At 41.3% G+C, this 17,982-nt stretch overlaps 2 protein-coding genes across 4 annotated transcripts; both read left to right on the forward strand.

Annotated features, from left to right (window-relative positions):
- Nucleotides 1–317: 317 nt before the first annotated feature.
- Nucleotides 318–5,202, forward strand: mettl2a (methyltransferase like 2A). Of its 2 annotated transcripts, none has more exons than XM_040124369.1 (9): nucleotides 318–980; nucleotides 1,879–1,967; nucleotides 2,439–2,707; nucleotides 3,313–3,362; nucleotides 3,470–3,530; nucleotides 3,630–3,769; nucleotides 3,876–3,982; nucleotides 4,421–4,486; nucleotides 4,589–5,202. In XM_040124369.1, exons 1-9 carry the CDS (start codon nucleotides 829–831, stop codon nucleotides 4,750–4,752), a joined length of 1,098 nt encoding a protein of 365 aa, XP_039980303.1. In that variant the 5' UTR covers nucleotides 318–828; the 3' UTR covers nucleotides 4,753–5,202. The 2 variants fall into 2 exon arrangements, with proteins under 2 accessions (XP_039980303.1, XP_039980304.1); XM_040124370.1 differs by having other exon boundaries at nucleotides 923–1,026.
- A 1,048-nt stretch (nucleotides 5,203–6,250) lies between these two features.
- Nucleotides 6,251–17,017, forward strand: tlk2 (tousled-like kinase 2). Of its 2 annotated transcripts, XM_040119846.1 has the most exons (21): nucleotides 6,251–6,474; nucleotides 7,314–7,396; nucleotides 8,891–8,968; nucleotides 9,062–9,131; nucleotides 9,216–9,259; nucleotides 9,462–9,560; nucleotides 10,011–10,112; nucleotides 10,324–10,416; nucleotides 10,640–10,750; nucleotides 10,917–11,053; nucleotides 11,250–11,402; nucleotides 11,503–11,569; nucleotides 11,689–11,786; nucleotides 11,892–11,973; nucleotides 12,259–12,350; nucleotides 12,459–12,548; nucleotides 12,731–12,900; nucleotides 13,456–13,594; nucleotides 14,948–15,059; nucleotides 15,378–15,485; nucleotides 15,740–17,017. In XM_040119846.1, exons 1-21 carry the CDS (start codon nucleotides 6,471–6,473, stop codon nucleotides 15,911–15,913), a joined length of 2,106 nt encoding a protein of 701 aa, XP_039975780.1. In that variant the 5' UTR covers nucleotides 6,251–6,470; the 3' UTR covers nucleotides 15,914–17,017. The 2 variants fall into 2 exon arrangements, with proteins under 2 accessions (XP_039975780.1, XP_039975789.1); XM_040119855.1 differs by lacking the exon at nucleotides 9,462–9,560 and having other exon boundaries at nucleotides 6,253–6,474.
- Nucleotides 17,018–17,982: the final 965 nt, after the last annotated feature.

The following is a 17,982-nucleotide window of genomic DNA, read 5'->3' on the forward strand; positions in this document are numbered from 1 at the left end:
ATGTGCATAAAACTGAAAAAAAAAAAACTGAAGGCAAATGTAACACCGAAACTTCATTGCTTTTAATGCAATGCATTTTGAAAGTCACACTTGGCACATATGACTGGCCTCTGTCAAAGTATTTATCAATAAATCTCTAACTCTAGGCTAAAAATATAAAGTGACAAACTAGTAGTGCATGCAAACTCTGCTTTGTTGACCTTCGCAATTTCGGGCCCAGCATGCGGGTCAGATTGACACCAGTGGGATAATCCTGGCATATGTCTCCCTCTAGTGTATAAACACTGCACTGATCAAATGCTGCAGCATACCTGTAGATGCGCAGGCTGAAAAGTCTTGTGCAGATCATTTTATCGTCAAACATCATATAATCCAGAGCTGGATTTACAGTCTGGTCGTGAGTTATCAGTGGAGCTGGAATAATGCTACTTAGGAGTCCATCCATGACAGGTTATGCCGAGACGAGGTCTTATGATGCAGTCTGTCTCTCGGCCAAGGAGAAATAGGAGTAGTTCGTTTTACTCTGGCGACGGAGAATAACGCGGACACGGTGTGTTGCAGCGTTGGGCAAAGAGTAGAGGAAAAGATGACGGGGAAATGTTCCCGAGCTATAACAAATCGCAAACATTTCAATTTCAAATTTTAGAGCCAAAGAAACAACGTAATTCGTTAAAACCATCATCACCACCAGTTTAAATGCACTGCATCCGTCTCCCGCAACTTTTCCAGTTGTATTTATATCATCGGTCTCCATTGTGCCATCTCCGATAGTCACTGAACGCAGCACAGCTGAATGTACGGCCCTCCTTCCGTCGCGTCAGATCCAACATGGCGGCGCCTCACGCCGTGGACGGAGTGGAGGCAGGCAGCGGTGAAACAGGGCTGATTTTGTCAGACTCGTCCTCCGGAGACGTGAGGAGACCTCAGTTCGGGACTCGTTTCCTCACAGACCCGCGGCAGGTCTTCCAGCACAACGCATGGTGGGTCACTGATGCAAGAAGTCCAAGATGTAACCGCTGTCATTCGGTAGCCATAACTTGTCATTGATTATTATTTCTGTTTGGTTTTTGTTTGGATTAGAGATTTACCAAAGAACAGGTCTTGTTATTTTCGTGTAATGTTTATTTTTATTTATTTATTTATTTATTGCTGTTTATAGAAAAACTCTCAAATAATCTCAGGTCATAGTATCATCTGAACATCCAGAAGAACTGGATGGTAATGTTAAAATAGTCTTAATTTCAATTGAATTAAATGAGAGTTAGGGCAATTGAAGCTGCAGCCAACTATTATTTTCATTGTAGATTAATGTGCAGATAATTTTCTCAATCAGTCTCCTGGTCAACAAAATGTCAGAAAACAGTGGAAATCAAAATATCCCAAAACTCAAGGTGAAGTCTCGTTTTGTACGACCAACAGCCCAAAGATAAACGTTTACTATCAAAGGTAAAATAAATAAATAAAACAGCAACAGATTACCATATTGTTTCAGATTAAGTTTCTGTTGATGGACTAATCGATTATTTGCCTTTCAATGCAATCCTGTATTCTGTCTTCTAAATTAACTGTATGAATCGTTCTGAGTAACATCCGTATCCAAATATCACACAATAAAATCTTAATGAAAATGTAACTATTGTTTGAAAACTTAGTTTCTACTTACAGGTCAGCCTGATACATAAGTTTATAAGTCTCTTCAATTGCAGATCTGATCTGTATCACCATTCAGACAAGGCTGGGAAATTTCCCAGCCTTGTCTGAATGTCACATGAAAACCTTTATCTTTACGTATTTAATTTTTGCCAAGTTTATTCTTCCGTGCTGATATTCACCAAATCACTTCACCCACACTGGATAATAGTTTTCTGTTGTCAACAGGGACAATGTGGAGTGGACTAAGGAACAAGAAACAGCTGCTAAGAAGAAAGTCTTAGAAAACAGTCAGCCACTACCTCCAGAGAAACAAGGTTGGATCGTTGTTGCTGACATTCATGGCACATACACATATAAACCACACAATATGACTGGCACCAAGCATCAGGAACAGAGCTGTAACTGCTTCTAATCAGCAGGACGGCGTACCCCAACGTTGTATATGCACATTTTCAGTGTGCTGAAAGATACAGAAATAGACCTTCTCATCGTTGGAGAATGTTTACATTTGTGGTGTGCACAAATCAGTTCACAGATCATAAAGTTGTGGCTGTAATTCATTTGGGACAGTTTTCTTTGATGATTGACTTTAGGCAAACTGAAATGGAAACTGACACGAATGACTTCTGCTTCAGTAAAATTCACAAACAATTCTATCCTTTGTTTATTCATAGTATTTGTCTTATTAAGCTGTATAATCATTTTTTGTGATGATTCATAAACATGGCGAAATGTGCCAGAGTATCACTTGATCACTGGCTTTACTGCCTTACCTTTTCTTGCAGAGGAATACGACAGCCGGGCCAATGAGTTTTGGAATAACTTTTACACAATCCATGAGAATCGTTTCTTCAAAGACCGCCACTGGCTCTTCACAGAGTTCCCAGAGTTGGCCCCACAGTGTGGCCTGAACCATGAATCCCATCCTGATGTCTCTGGCACAGATGACGATCAGCAGGACAGTCTGGATCAAGTAAAAAGCAGAGAAGTTGCTGCTCCACCTGATACTGATGGTGACTTTCCTGGCTCCTCTGCCACATATCGCATTCTGGAGGTGAGAGATTTATTTGAAAGCAAATTATCAAAACTTTTACCGCACACATTTAATGACAAAACAAAGCTCTCTAAATACTTGCTATTATATGTACCTCTTACAAGGAGGTTGTTTTGTCTCCAAGACTTGTTAACAGTTTTGAGTAAATTTGGTGTAAAGTTTACATTTTTGTGAATAGCCAATATTTGAAAGAATTTCTAACAGACTACTGCACTAACTCGAATGAATCAAACAATCTGGCTCATGTTCCATGATTATCTGTTAATATGTGTCTTTAGGTCCAGATGCAGATAAAACATTTCTAAAAGAAAATTAAGTGGTTGCTATCAGTAAATTATCTTTAAATATTTACTAAAAAATGTAAAGCAAAATGTTTTCAGCCTTCATGATCTCACTGCAGGGTGGGATGGCAAAAACACAGAACAAATTTCATTACTGTGTGTGCCTTGGCAGAGGTATACATGTTCCAGTGACTGCGGCAATCTGGAATTCTTGTCAGGATTCATTCTCTTTAAAAAAAAAAAAAAAAAAAAGGCTGCTATATGCGCCACTGTTTGTCTGTGAGTGCAAAATAGAGTCAAAATGCTATATGAATTGATGTACAGGTTGGCTGCGGTGTGGGGAACACGGTTTTTCCAATACTGAAGACCAACAAGTAAGTGCAGGCAAGACTATGACATATTGACGTTTCCGGCCATGTTTGAACAGTACAGTACAAGGTGCACTGAAAGATGTACGTAACTGCAGCTTTGCTTTTTGCAGTGACCCGGGACTCTTTGTTTACTGCTGTGATTTCTCCAGCACTGCCGTGGAGTTAGTCAAGGTGAGATGATCGGGTTAATGTGAGGATGATGTGTTGATAGGTTCTCATCTCTGGGGTTGCGGGCCAACTAATGAGTTAAAATTCACTTGTGGTTGTCAGACTAATCCAGAGTACGACCCTGGGCGCTGCTTTGCCTTCGTTCACGACCTGAGTGATGTGGAAGCCACTTACTCCGTCCCCGATGGAACCCTTGACGTCATAGTGCTTATCTTTGTGCTATCAGCATTGCATCCCAACAAGTATGAGCTTTTTCTCGGCTTTCCTCCTTCTCTTCTTTTTTGTTTTCACTCAGTGTGAGTCATTGAATATTGCACAGGTTGTCTTAACGTTTCACCCCTGTCTCAGGATGAAGGCATCCATTATTAGATTAGCGCGGCTCCTTAAGCCTGGGGGAGTGATGCTGCTCAGGGACTACGGACGCTACGATATGGCACAGCTCCGCTTCAAGAAAGGTTAGTGAGGCTGAAGTCCAGCAGGACTCCAGTCCAAATATGTTAAGAACCTCCAGGTCAAGTGAGGTCCATTATTCCTTAGCTGATTGAATGGTGCTGATCCTTGAAAAGGTGTTTCACTTAGGTTTGTTTCTCTGGTGGCAACATTTCAGAACTGGCTGCTGCATTAGGTCACACCAAAACAACTTTCTGTGTTAAGGCATTTTAAACAACAGTCAAAGTATTCTGCACTTAGATATGTAATAGAATATTGTAGACCACACTTGCAGATAGTAACAGTAAATCTGGCTGCACAACACTTGTCAAACTTGGGGTCTATATGAAACACTTCTAATGGCACACCACAAATTAAAATGGCACTGCATTAATAAGTGTTTATTTAATGTTTGTAATTTGTTGTAGTATAATCGGTGCGTTGTGACCCTTTATTTCTTTTAGGGAGGTGTCTGTCAGAAAACTTTTATGTCCGAGGTGATGGAACAAGAGTATATTTCTTTACCCAAGGTAAAAATAAGGACCTCTTAATAAAAATTTCTTATGACTATTTTGCAGAATTTTGCTATTATAATGTATATGAAAATATTTTCGTGCTTCTTTTTATTTCAGACGAGCTTCATGAGCTGTTCACCGAGTCGGGGCTTGAGAAGGTGCAGAACCTTGTGGACAGAAGGCTACAGGTGAACAGAGGGAAACAGCTCACCATGTACAGGGTGTGGATCCAGTGCAAGTACCGCAAGGCTCTAGTTCAGCCACCGGAGACGGAAGACTGAGACGGAGGAGAGAACCGGCCCGGCTTGACCTTCAACCACAACCGAAACTAGGAACTGAAATCAAGGCGGTGCTGGCTTTTTTTCTGAGGATATATGGAATTGAGAAAGCTCTATTGTGACTGTGATAAAGGGAATGCAACTAGATAGTTATATGCTGTAAAGACCTTATACTATCTCAGCTTCTATAATGTTGACGGACTCCTTTCGTGGCTAGTGTTCCTGTTGGTGCTGCAGTCCTAGCTACAGGAGTGATGATTTCTCATGTTCTGCTGATGCCTTCAGTAATCTGAGAAAAGGGCTGGTTACCCCAAAATGAATGTTTCTACTCTGCCGGTGGCTGTTTTTAAAGAGGTGATGATGTTTTGATATAAATTGCATGGTTTTAAAACAAAACAAAACAATCAATGATCTTTTTTTTTTTTTACATACAAAACGAATAAAAATCTAAACTTTAAATCTGTCGATTATTTTACTTTGCATTTCAAAACTACTTTCAGAATTGTTTTGTTTAACAAAGGAAATTGTCATTTCACGATACTGGTCGAATTACTACTTTGCTTATCATCACGGCATCTTGAGTGGTTAAACCAATACATATTCTTGAATGGCTACTTTTAAAAAGCATGAGTTTTGCAATTGATTGATATTATGTAAGTACAGTACGTGGTTGTGAACATCAAGGGAATGGCAACTTTCTGATAAGTGATCATTTTGTTGGTTGTGTGGGTGGGCGCTGATAATGTGTGTTTTGTACAGAGGGATTTGCCATTGGTCCAGACGAGATTTGGGGCAGGCGTGGACTAAACTAAGGTGAAAATACTTGAACAATCTCACGAGAAAATATGAGATTTTACTGATTATTGTTTACATTGCAAAAACATGAGAACCGAACCGAATCGATCCGGATTCAACTGAAACGGCTTGCAACAGCACAACTTCCGAATAGATTGGTTTCTTTCCTGCAGCGAGGAAGGCGACTGGAGCCGAACTTTTTTCTTGATCGACCTGAAAGCCAGGACCCAAAATTCATCTCACCACCGGGGGAGAAAAAGATAGGGGGTAACTTACGCTGGCTAAAAGATAGAATTTTTACCTGGTGAAAAACGCTGAATCTCGAGGGTCGCCATTGTGTGGAAGGAAGGTACCCGACATAGACACGGTATGGTCCTCGGGAAGAGGGATGTGATGGGGATCCCCGCCTAAGGAGTACAGAAAGGCGGGTTTGGGATACCCGGAGTTGTCGAGGCCTCCGAGGGAATCCTCCGTCGTCTACCTTGAGCTACACCGCGCGCTCCCGTGTCCTGATCATTAACAATCAGCACGCGAGGGACGCGGCTGTGGATGCGGCCTAGCCTGGGAGGGTCTGCCGAGCACCGGGGAAACAACGGGGACGGTTTTAGGGTTAACAACAGGCCCTCCGGAGGACCTAGAAAATAATACATTGCAGTAAGTATCTCGTTAGAGTGCCAGACAAAATAATATATCGGCACAGATCTCGTTAAAGTAAGTCCAGGTGTCGTGGCCCGAGCACCTGACAACACAGATCTGAGGAGATGCTTTTTTGACATACGAGTTAACGTTAGCATGTTAGCTACCTAACGTTAGCCATCTTATGTGTATTTTTAAAAACAGTTTACGGTTGCGGACCGTATTTGTGATTTTTTTTTTTTCTCTGAGTCGTTATCTAATCACATGACATAAATCATCATTTGCCTCGTATGGGTACGTTACTTGACATAACCAGATCTAATGTTACTAGCTAACCTTAACCGTTAGCTCCTAGAATGCAATGCTAAGTGATGGCCAACGTCGGAAGGCTTGTTAGCTCAGCTATTCAGTGTTAGCTAGCTACCTCGTTTATCACTTGCTGATGATGTTTCAAATCGTTATGCTGGTCATTACAATGCTAGCTGAGCTAGCAAACCCACTCCCGACTAAAGTGTACAAGATTAGGGACTAAAACGTTTCCCTAAATGGACGCGAGTGCTGCAGATTACGTTATTCATTTAACGAATGCAAGCCACAGTCTTAGCAGTCAGTGTTGGGAGTGTAACTTAAATGTCAACCTTTGCACAAGCTAGCAAGCTGGGCACTTATTGTCTATTGTGGCCTTTTCCATTGCTCTGAGTATACTTGGTAGTCCCTCCATTAGTGACCTTTCATAACTCCAGCGCCATGTAACTTAGGCCTATAATGCCAGGGCGTTATCACATGATGCTATAATTTTCCAGGCAGTGACTCTACACATCTGGCCTACGTCTTTGATGCATATTTAATATCCGTTATTGGCTGTATTTCTGTCCAGATTGTGCATTTAAGTGCTGTGAGTATTTTCCTGAGTACTCAAATTGCATGGCTGGTGCTTGCTTAACACACATGATAGTGGAAAACATTATTGTCAGGTTTATTGATGACTCAGAACAGGAATTTTCCACATCCATATAGCTAAAAACAGCCATGACTCATCACAACCAATGCCTTTGAAACAGTGGTCCGTCACTCCCGTTTGAATATACCAGACCTCACAACGCCTTCCTTAATCTGTGCTCTTCTCTCTGCAGCCATGATGGAAGAACTGCATAGCCTGGACCCCCGACGGCAGGAGCTGTTGGAGGCTCGCTTCACTGGGGTTGGTGTGGCTAAGGTTTGTGTTACAGCAGATGTTGCAGCGATGGAGCATGGGAACTCTCGCTTGTCAAAGTGCTTATAATCACAGATTTTCTTGATTTAAACATTTTTGTGAATCTCTTCCTTTCTTTGTCTCAGTCTGCCTCAGTATTATTCTGCTGTTTGGCCTGGACAACCTTGGCCCCACTCCTTTTCTTTGTCTGTCTCTGGAGAAGGTTGAGCTGTGTCTGTGTTTTTTGGCTGGTGTGATATGGCATCTCTCCCTGGCTCATGATGTAGTGGCTGTATGTGCAGTGGTTATGCCTGCCAAAAAGGCCACAGACGGGACAGGGGTGATAGGGGGAGGAGGAGTGAAGGCAAAGGAGGAATGCAGAAATAGTTCTTGACCAGGTGTGAGTGAACGCAGCTTTTAGCCTTCCACCCTCTTGCTCACTATATGGATGGAGCTGTCTTTGTGGAAGGTGATCTTGGAACAGTTAGGGAGTGAGAGTCAGCGCCAGGAGTGGGCCCTGTGCCAGCCATAGGCAGAACTGAGCCCAGAGCATGGCATGGCTGCTGCCGCAGAGAAAATGGCGGCTCTCGCTAAGGCATCATGATATAGCCACCCTGTATGACAAGATATGCAATGTGTGTGGGGGGATGAGAAAGAAGTGTGTCAACAAATGGCTAAGAGGAAATATGGCTTGGTGGTCTAAAGCCCTTCAATGTCAAAGAGCAGCTTTGAGTTTTTTTTCTTGACCTTGAGCAGACCTGTGTCACTGCTGCTCTGTCTGTCATCACTGAATTGGTATAAAATAAAGAAATTCTTATCCTTTGAGGACAAACAGCTAGCACACCTTTTAATACTACTTTACACCCTTTATCTACTAAAATTATTGGAAAGTGCATTTCCTTTTGAACAAATCTGATCAAGCAAACAAGGTTTTTTAGGTTGTTTTTTTTGTTGGGGGGAAAAAAAAGCTGTCATTCTTCGATCAAGCAGAGCATCTTTCTCTGGCTTTCTCCAGAGAGAGAAGAAAAGAATGGTTAAGACCGTGGTGAACAGGAGAAAAATGGATGACATTATCTAAAGGTGACAGACAGAGGGAAGAGTACATTCCCAGCAGCATGCCTTAATGTTCAGCCATTTTAGGAGGGTTCAGTGAGAGAGCTCTAGTGTGCTCTGAATGACTAAGTATCTCTCCCTGATTGGACAGTGCCCGCTGAATTCTGATGGGATTCATTTGACTGACAGACATCACCTAGGGAACCGACATTAAGACTGATGCAGGTCTAAATTCAGTGGGAAGTTGATGGTGATGGTATTAAGCCAACCCTTCCCTCAGTTTGTCACCCATTTTACTCCCGTTTTCTAACTCTGTGTTTGTGCTCTCTAACAAGTACATGCATTCACAACAAGTACATGTGCACGTATTTTGAAGATGCAGTTTTATGTGTACATACCTCTTTCATCTTTGTATTTATTTACTCTTTGTTCTTTATTTTCTTATATTTATACCTCATTTAACAGGGCTCGGGTCAGAATCAAAATGAGTCATCCAATCAGAGTCTATGCAGTGTGGGCTCACTCAGTGACAAAGAGCTAGAGGTTAGTCTGTATCACATACCAGTATTTTTCTCATGCCAACCATTTCTCTGTGTTACCTTATTGTACAGTTAATTGACACTGCTTTCCTTACAGACACCTGAGAAAAAGGCAAATGACCAGAGAGTGAGAAAACGGAAAGCAGACCACTTTGACAGCAGCCAAGGTAAATTTGTCCCTCTGTTATGATCTTTTCGCCATGTATCCCAAATATCAGCTCCCCTCTGAACTCCCTGCCTCTCTCTTCCAGGCAAAGCAGGAGCAAGGGGGCATAAAATTAGTGATTACTTTGAGGTGAGTGGTATAAAATTGTTTTTTTAAATTAATTAATTAATTTATTTATTTAACTTTGTGAGTATCCAGCAGAGCTCCTGTCCTCTAAAATGCGTCCTTATTGGGTGCATAACTTTTCAAACTTACTTTCTACCCCCTTGTCTTAGCCATCTTAGTCTTTCCATTGAACTTTCCTATTCTTCTCTCTTTACATGTCTGTCAGTTTGCGGGAGGTAGCGGTCCTGGTACCAGCCCTGCCAGGGGAATTCCACCAGTGGTCCGCTCTTCCCCACAACACTCTCTCTCCAACCCCCCTGTCACGGTGAGCACGTTTGCTCTATGGTCTGTCTTGGGCTTTTTTTATGTCTTAACACTCTTTTCCCGCTGTTCTGTCTTCTGCGCTTGTTATTGACATCAGTTATAGGTGGGAAGAATCAGATGTAGTCTGTGTAGTAACGTTTAGTCATAAAGTGTGTTTTAAGTCTGTCACCATCATCTGTCATTACTGGCCCGAGTTCCTACAAGAGCTAAAACCAAAGAAAGCAATCATGAAGATCAACATATTGTAAAAATTGAATATACTGATATAAATGCAAGCAATACAAGCACACACATTAATTTAATGCAAATTTCTTGTGCCAGATTGGTCTCATGTTTTATCGTGACCGGCAGCTCCAGGCCTTGACAAATTTTTTATTGTGATGAAATTCACACATTAAGACGCCCTCTGTATGTGGAAGGTTTTTACTGGATGAATGTGTCTGCCTCCCAGGTGCAGCAAGGGAGCCCCTCCTCTGTCAGCTCAGCCAACACAGAGCACACGTCGTGTACACTGAAGCCTGCTTCTCTCCACATGCTCCATAAAGCCACACAGGTACTTGACACTCTATCAGGGCTTGCTGGCTATTGCTTTAATTTCAAAAGGCAGTTGCTAAATAGTTGGCATATGAACCAATAAAACTAGAACCATTAGCAAACTTTGAAGATATTGTAAGATGGGACCACTTGTTGCACTACATTTGTCACTGATACAGAATGCTGCACCATTAACATAAAGACTGTTTTGTGCTCACTGTACCCTGTAGTCTGACCTTACTATAGAGAAACTAACAGCAATGGAGAACAACAAGAACTCTGACCTGGAGAAGAAGGAGGGACGAATAGACGATTTGCTGCGGGTACTAATCTCATTACATTTCATCCCTGCTACTCTGCTTGCCATTTTCAATGGTTTTGAAAGGGTTTCAATGGTTTTGAAAATAATGGTTGATTTATTTTTTTTCACTCAAGGCATGTTAGAGTTGACACATTCCTTCTGTCTGTACATGTACAAACCGCTAAAATAAAGCAAATTCCTTTTTAATGGACCTTTTTCCTGTTTGTTTGTATGTTCTTCTCCAGGCAAACTGTGATTTGAGGAGACAGATAGATGAACAGCAGAGGATGCTGGAGCGATACAAGGAACGCTTAAATAAGTGTGTGACCATGTCTAAGAAGCTGCTGATTGAAAAAGTATGTTCGTTGAATAGTACTTTGATTTATTATAAGCTTTTAGTTTACCAAAGTGATTGGGTCACTGTGGGTCTTTTGAAATGAGCTACTTTTAGAAGCACTAATGTAAGCCACATGGAATCGATAGCGCCGATTTTATGCCTGTATTTCTCTGCTCGTCCTTCAGTCCAAACAGGAGAAGATGGCGTGCCGGGACAAAAGCATGCAAGACAGGCTTCGACTGGGTCACTTCACCACAGTGAGACATGGAGCGTCTTTCACTGAGCAGTGGACGGATGGATATGCCTTCCAAAACCTTATCAAGTAAGGATCTAAATATTTTAACATTAAGCTTCTCCTTTCATGCTTTGTCTCTGTTGTAACTTTTAAGTAATTGTGCTAGTTCAAAAGGTAAAGTCAGACCAGAAAGAAGGCCAGACAGCTTACAACAGACATCAGAAAGACAAACACAGAGATTAATTAGGTCTATATGTCACACTGATGTACCGTCTTATTCCAGACAACAAGAAAGGATCAACTCCCAGCGAGAGGACATTGAAAGGCAGAGGAAACAACTGGCCAAACGCAAGCCGCCTTCCATGGCCCAGACTCCACCTCCAAGCCTGGAGCAAAACAAACGTAAAAGCAAGACCAATGGAACAGAAAGTGAAACGTACGATGCTTTTGATAATTTATCTTCTCTTTTATACAAGCTCTTTTTCCCCTGCATTCATGTTTGAAGTTGCGCTTAGGCTGGTTCTGTGTTCTCGCAGGTTATCACAGGCAGAGTACCACGAGCAAGAGGAAATCTTCAAGCTGAGACTAGGCCATCTTAAGAAGGTAAAGCCTGATATATTTGTGACAAGTTTTTGATTTCAACATACTTACTGTGGTCTTTTCTTGTTTAGTTGTTTTGTTCATTGCACTGCTTTTGATATTCACATTGTTATCCTATGCAGGAGGAGGCTGAGATCCAGGCAGAACTGGAAAGGTTGGAGCGAGTGCGAAACCTGCACATTCGTGAACTGAAAAGGATCCACAATGAGGATAATTCCCAGTATGATTACTTCTCATATGTACCATTCCTAGTTAGAACTGAACTGATGTATCCCTGTGCTCTGTCTTAATTCCTGAATTTGCATTGTTTTTTCACTCTGTGCAGATTCAAAGATCACCCTACGCTAAATGACCGATACCTGCTACTCCATTTACTTGGACGGGGAGGTTTCAGTGAAGTTTACAAGGTGAGAGACACGTCATACTTTCCTGCGAAGGAAAAGGCACTTTGGTTCAAGAATGATAAAGAGGTCAATCAGTCTGAAATTTACCTTCCTTTTTTGGATGAATGTAGTGAATGTAGAACTTTGCCAAAACATTTCTGTAGCGATAGTACACAGACTTGAAAATGAGGTACAATATCAGGTCAGTGTCAGTGTCAAACACATGTTGATTTGGTGCAATCTTTTACATTAGCCTTACAATAAATGCCAAATGCATCTTGTAACTAATAGGAGAAATTTATTTTCCAGGCCTTTGACCTAACAGAGCAAAGGTATGTTGCAGTTAAAATCCACCAGTTAAACAAAAACTGGAGGGATGAGAAGAAGGAAAATTATCACAAGTGAGTGTTCAGTTTTCAAAGCAATACAGCAGTATATTTACTGTTACACTGTGTAATATCCACGTTTAAAATGTATGGTGTAAATGTTGAAAATGCTCTTTGTTTCAGACATGCTTGCAGAGAATATAGAATCCATAAAGAGCTGGACCACCCACGAATAGTTAAACTGTACGACTACTTTTCGCTTGACACTGACTCGTAAGTCATTTCCCTTTTAGTTAAATATGTGCCTTCCAAGACATATACTCATGTTTATACAGATTGTGTTAATTTTGAGCCAGAACACAGACTTTTCAATACGTAGAACCTTAACTTTGTTTGGACTTGATGTACTAAATCCTGCTGAACTCGTTTTATACTTCTTCCATGTTGTGGGGCAGGTTCTGCACAGTCCTGGAGTACTGTGAGGGCAATGACTTGGACTTCTACCTGAAGCAGCACAAGCTTATGTCAGAGAAAGAGGGCCGCTCCATCATCATGCAGATTGTTAACGCCCTTAAGTACCTCAATGAGATCAGACCGCCAATTATCCATTATGACCTTAAACCTGGTGCGTCTACACACCACAATGACTTTTACACTCTAAGAGCTTGCATGATGTTGTTTCAGTTACCTTGGCACAGCATTAATACAAATTAAATTGGTAATAACACTGTCATTGAAATTAACCGCTTGGCACGCTGCTGCCTCTACTTTAGTATTGATACAAAGTTTTCACTCTGGTTCACACATTGCCTAACACCAGTTCCTAAAAAGCAGGCAAAGAGTGTGTTTGTTTTGCCGATAATAGTTATGATTTAGTCATCATAACTGATTGGACCAAGTTGGACCGAGTCTATTCAAATCTGGCCCAGTTTCTGTTGCCAGTGAATGATTTGCAAGCAATTTAGAAGGTTTGGCTTCTAATCTAGTTGCCGCCCATTATCACATTAAGATTGATTTGAACATTTTTTATTTTAACGTCAGAAAACAGACACTCATTGTGCATTCAACAGAGCTGAGTCATCCATAGATTAATTGTCAGTTAACTCCAAATGTGAATATAAATCTGAACAATGCAGACATTTTCTTTCATGCCTGTAAATCCTTTCCCCACCCTGCTCAGGCAACATCCTCCTGGTGAACGGCACTGCCTGTGGAGAGATCAAGATCACAGACTTTGGCCTGTCGAAGATCATGGATGATGACAGCTACAACTCAGTGGATGGGATGGAGCTGACGTCACAGGGAGCAGGGACATACTGGTAAGATTTACACTGCAAGATGACACACTGCTGCAGGGGGGCCATCGTCTTTGATACAACAAATTGGGTTTTTGTTTTTACGACTGAGCCTTAGTCCTCAAGGATCAAATTTGTGTCAGATAATCAGTTCTGACATATTTCTCTATGCTGGAATGCTTTCCCACACATCCATCCAAAGAGCAACATAACAAAGAATATACAGTGAAAAAAATCATACATATTGTGCTGAATGACCAGCCATTTCTACCGGGTTTTATCAGCTTCCTAATGAACACCTTCAGCATTTTCTACACACTGCCAAAATAACATTTAATCTCTGAAATGGCTGTCTTATATCTGCACAAGCAAGTTAGTGAATTCCCTTTGAAACTCTTGGAAAAAGCGCAGAGGGGAGTCTTGACACTAAGCAAATAGAGTGGTGTTCTATATGGTCACTATGTCTGACAGCACACCAGACTGACTCTCGTTTCCCAGAAGCAGCAATCCAGGCTTAACGGTTTAATGGCTTGTACATGGGGGATTTCATTACGGCAAGAACAAGTTAACATACACCAATCAGCCACAACTTTCAACCAGTTACCGATTTTTTTAATGATGTCGTTGATCGGCGTATGAACATTTTAGTCGATATTTAAGAGAAAAAAATGTGTATGCGATTGTTATCAGTATCTGCTTCTAACAATAAATGCGGTATTGATATCAAATGAGAAAGTGCTATGAAACCATAGTAACAGTACACTACATACCCCAGCATTTTATAAATAGATGCAGTGTTAGAGAGTTTCACTGTATGTACACTATGAAATATGTTCAGTAGAGTAAGTTCTTCGTCACTTTGTTGATACTAAATGTCAAGGCTGGGGATTATGCATGTGTAAAGTAACACTAACTAACTCCACCTGTAAAAAGCAAAGTGCAGATGTAACTTAAAGGCATTCCTCCACAAGATATTTGGGTCATGCATTGCTTTTCTCTCACAGTATTTATAAAATTCCAGAAGTGTGTCTTGATTTATATGGATGCACAGGGCTTCGGCTTCCATTTGGTCGATAGTAGTTTAACTTCTACCATCTTGCCTAGTGTACAAGTGAACACCCAAAGGTCTCCTAAGCAAGATGAACTGCCCAACACACAAACAGAGCCTGATGCTTATTGAGGGCTTCCTTGTGTGCAGTGTTTACTGAAATTACTGTAATGTTACTTCATACATGAGAGTTGTCATGTTGGGGGAAAAAAAAAGATTCTTATGCAAGTTTTCAGGCCATTACTAAAAAATTCACCTTGAACCTGAACAGTATAATCAGGTCTGTTGAACTTGATTCATGTTAACATGGCTCCCCCTTTCTCCTTCAGGTACCTGCCCCCAGAATGCTTTGTGGTTGGGAAGGAACCCCCCAAAATCTCCAACAAGGTGGATGTGTGGTCTGTGGGAGTCATTTTCTACCAGTGTTTATATGGCCGAAAGGTACGAGACGCACACTGAAAAAAGACATTTGAGCTGTTCTAGAGTTATATATTTTATCTTTTTTAGTAAAGTAGAAAAAAAAAAAATCTAAATCAATTAAATTTTAATTGTATGTAACATAATTAGAGATTTGGATTTTTTTGGCAAAAGAAAATTTGAGTGTCTTTTTATGATTGATAGTGTACTGAACATCAACACACTTTAGTTGTTCCTGTTCACTTTATATATTTTGTTAGGGAAATGTTCTTTTTGTTGTGTTTTGTTTTTATTTTGTTTGGTTTTTTTAATAACACTTCTTTTCTTCTCTTTGCTCTCTAGCCCTTCGGCCATAACCAGTCCCAGCAGGACATCCTGCAGGAGAACACCATACTGAAGGCAACCGATGTGCAGTTTCCTCCTAAACCAGTAGTCACACCTGAAGCTAAGGTACTGAACTCCCTCACATCGCTGCTTTTGTTAAGTCTGTCTAGTGTTTGCATTAGATCCATGCATTTTCAACCCCCATAATACCCTCCTTTCATTCTCTTTGTATATTGTAACTAATTATGTTCACATGCATAGTTTTTAGGAGGGATTTTTTGGATGTATATATTTAGGAAATTATCTTTTAATCCCAACATTTTAAAGGCTGATATCCGCGCCTTCACAGTCATCCACTCTTTTATTCTTCATCCCTCCAGGCCTTTATAAGGCGCTGTCTAGTCTACCGTAAGGAGGACCGCATTGATGTGCACCAGCTGGCCAGTGACCCCTTCCTCATGCCCCACATCCGAAAATCAGTGGCCTCCTCGGGCTCCTTGGGCATGGCCATGGCCTCCACATCCAGCTCCTCCAACAGCAGCGCCTCAAACTGAGCCCACGCCCCTTAACTGACTGACTGAACCATTTTAAAGAGTCGAGTGGGTGGGGGTGACGCCATACTGTGCCCCACCCCCCCAAACCGCATCCCACCTTGCCATGAAGATTCCAAGAGAAGCCGGCCAGATGAAGGCAAGGGGTGCGTGAGAAGTCATGGATGGGTTGGGAAGGGAGAACCACTTCACCCTTACACCCTCTCATGTCCACCCACCCCAGCCTACCTGTCCTCCTCTCTCAAAAGGGTGGCATTGTTCTGGGGGTCAAAGCCCTGGACGACTCACACAGCAAGGGGCGAGGTTTGGCACTGTGTTGGTTAAAAGTGGGCTTCAGTGTTTGGGATTTTTCTTTCCTGCTTAAAAAAAAGAAAATAAAAAGAAGTATAGATCTGCTTCAGCTTGGCCAGATGGAAAGGACTGCGGAAGGCCTCATACCCATACGCACTCACACACGTACACCCATGCATGAGCCATTCTGGCCCGAGGTAGTCTGAACTCTCCAAACTCAAACATTTTGTTTGTTCTCATCTCCCTGAAACCTAAATGAGAGAACCAGTATGGCCTGTTATTGTATTGAACCCTAAATATCTATGGCACTATGTCATACAACTCGCTGTTCTGGGATCCTCTGCCCTGCTTAAATTCCAGACCCAGATAGTTTGTGACGAGGAGGGACAGAAGCTACTCTCCCCTCTACAACCCCCCCCTCTCATCTCCTCGTCAAACTCCTGTGACCAAAGCTTTTAACTTCCAGCTGGTGGCAGTGTTCCACCTCAGTTTTTATAATGAATGGTTTTAGAGTCGTGTTACGTGATATGGAGTGGAAGCTGTTGAGGAATGACCCCTTTTACATTTTTTTTAAACACTTTTCAATTTAACCAGTTTTATGGAGAAAACTGTTTTGTTTTTCAAGTTGCCTTTAATTAGAACTGTTATTGTTTTGATTGACCCCCTACCATAAACACAAATATTTATTTAGGTATGTTTTGAATTTATTTTTGGCCAATAAAATGCAAGGGACTGGTTTACCTTATAGTACTGTGGGGGAGATTGGGCCTTAGCAGACAGTTGCATAAACCATTAAATACTATTGGTTAAAATGTGTTTGTTGTTCTGGGCTTCTGTCGGACTGGGATTACTATCACTGCTTCCTGTGATGGATTAACTTCTGTTTACAACACAGCCAACAATGTATTCGTGAGCATTATGTCTGTACTTAGTTTCTGTTTATCATTTTTCAGCATAAAATTGGTTTTGCAGACTATAAATCAAAGCTATATTCAGGAGAAGACTTTCATTCAGCCTCGCCAAGTTAGTGCTAAAAATTCCTCGATGGGTTTTAGTGTTTATATTCAGAATTCAGTTTTGTTTTCTGGTAAGTGAGTAAATGGGACAGGAGACAGACTGTATATCTAGATTGTAATGTCACATTGACTGTAGCCTGCTCCATAAATGATGTGGAGAAAGCTGATTTTTATGGATGAATACAATATTTGTGTAGTGCACAAGTCAAATTAGTAAAGCATCTTAAATCTGGTATAGGTCTGGAGTCACCCTGATTCTGTCAGGAGAAGTTGAAGGACAACATTAATACAAGCACCAAAGCCAATATCCAATGGGTTCTCATTTGTCTTCTGTGTCTGTCTGGACATGTCGAATAATATTAGACACTTTTAGTATTTGAGCGCACAAACTGGCATGCATGTGAAACACCACAATAGGCCACAGTTATGAATATAACTGGTCCACACACTCTGGCAGCAACCTCCAAACCTTGATTTATGCATCCTTTTCCTGTATAGATAGTGAGCAGCTCTCTCTAGAGACATTCTGTACATGTTTACTGGATGGGGATACATCAGCTTTAGGCAGTCAAATCAAGTATGTATTTTCGACAACCTATATTTTCCTCGGGAGAAAGCTAGAGAAAACACCATTACTTGAAATGCTACTAAATTATTTCAGTTTCAAGATTCTAGTTCTCCACAGTACCTGGGGAAAACTGTTAAAAACGAAGTATGATGATGAAGTTATTGTAAATGCTGCGAGCACAAGTCTTAATTGGAATA

This window comes from Xiphias gladius, chromosome 3 (assembly GCF_016859285.1).
Source record: "Xiphias gladius isolate SHS-SW01 ecotype Sanya breed wild chromosome 3, ASM1685928v1, whole genome shotgun sequence".
Classification (NCBI taxonomy): domain Eukaryota; kingdom Metazoa; phylum Chordata; class Actinopteri; order Istiophoriformes; family Xiphiidae; genus Xiphias; species Xiphias gladius.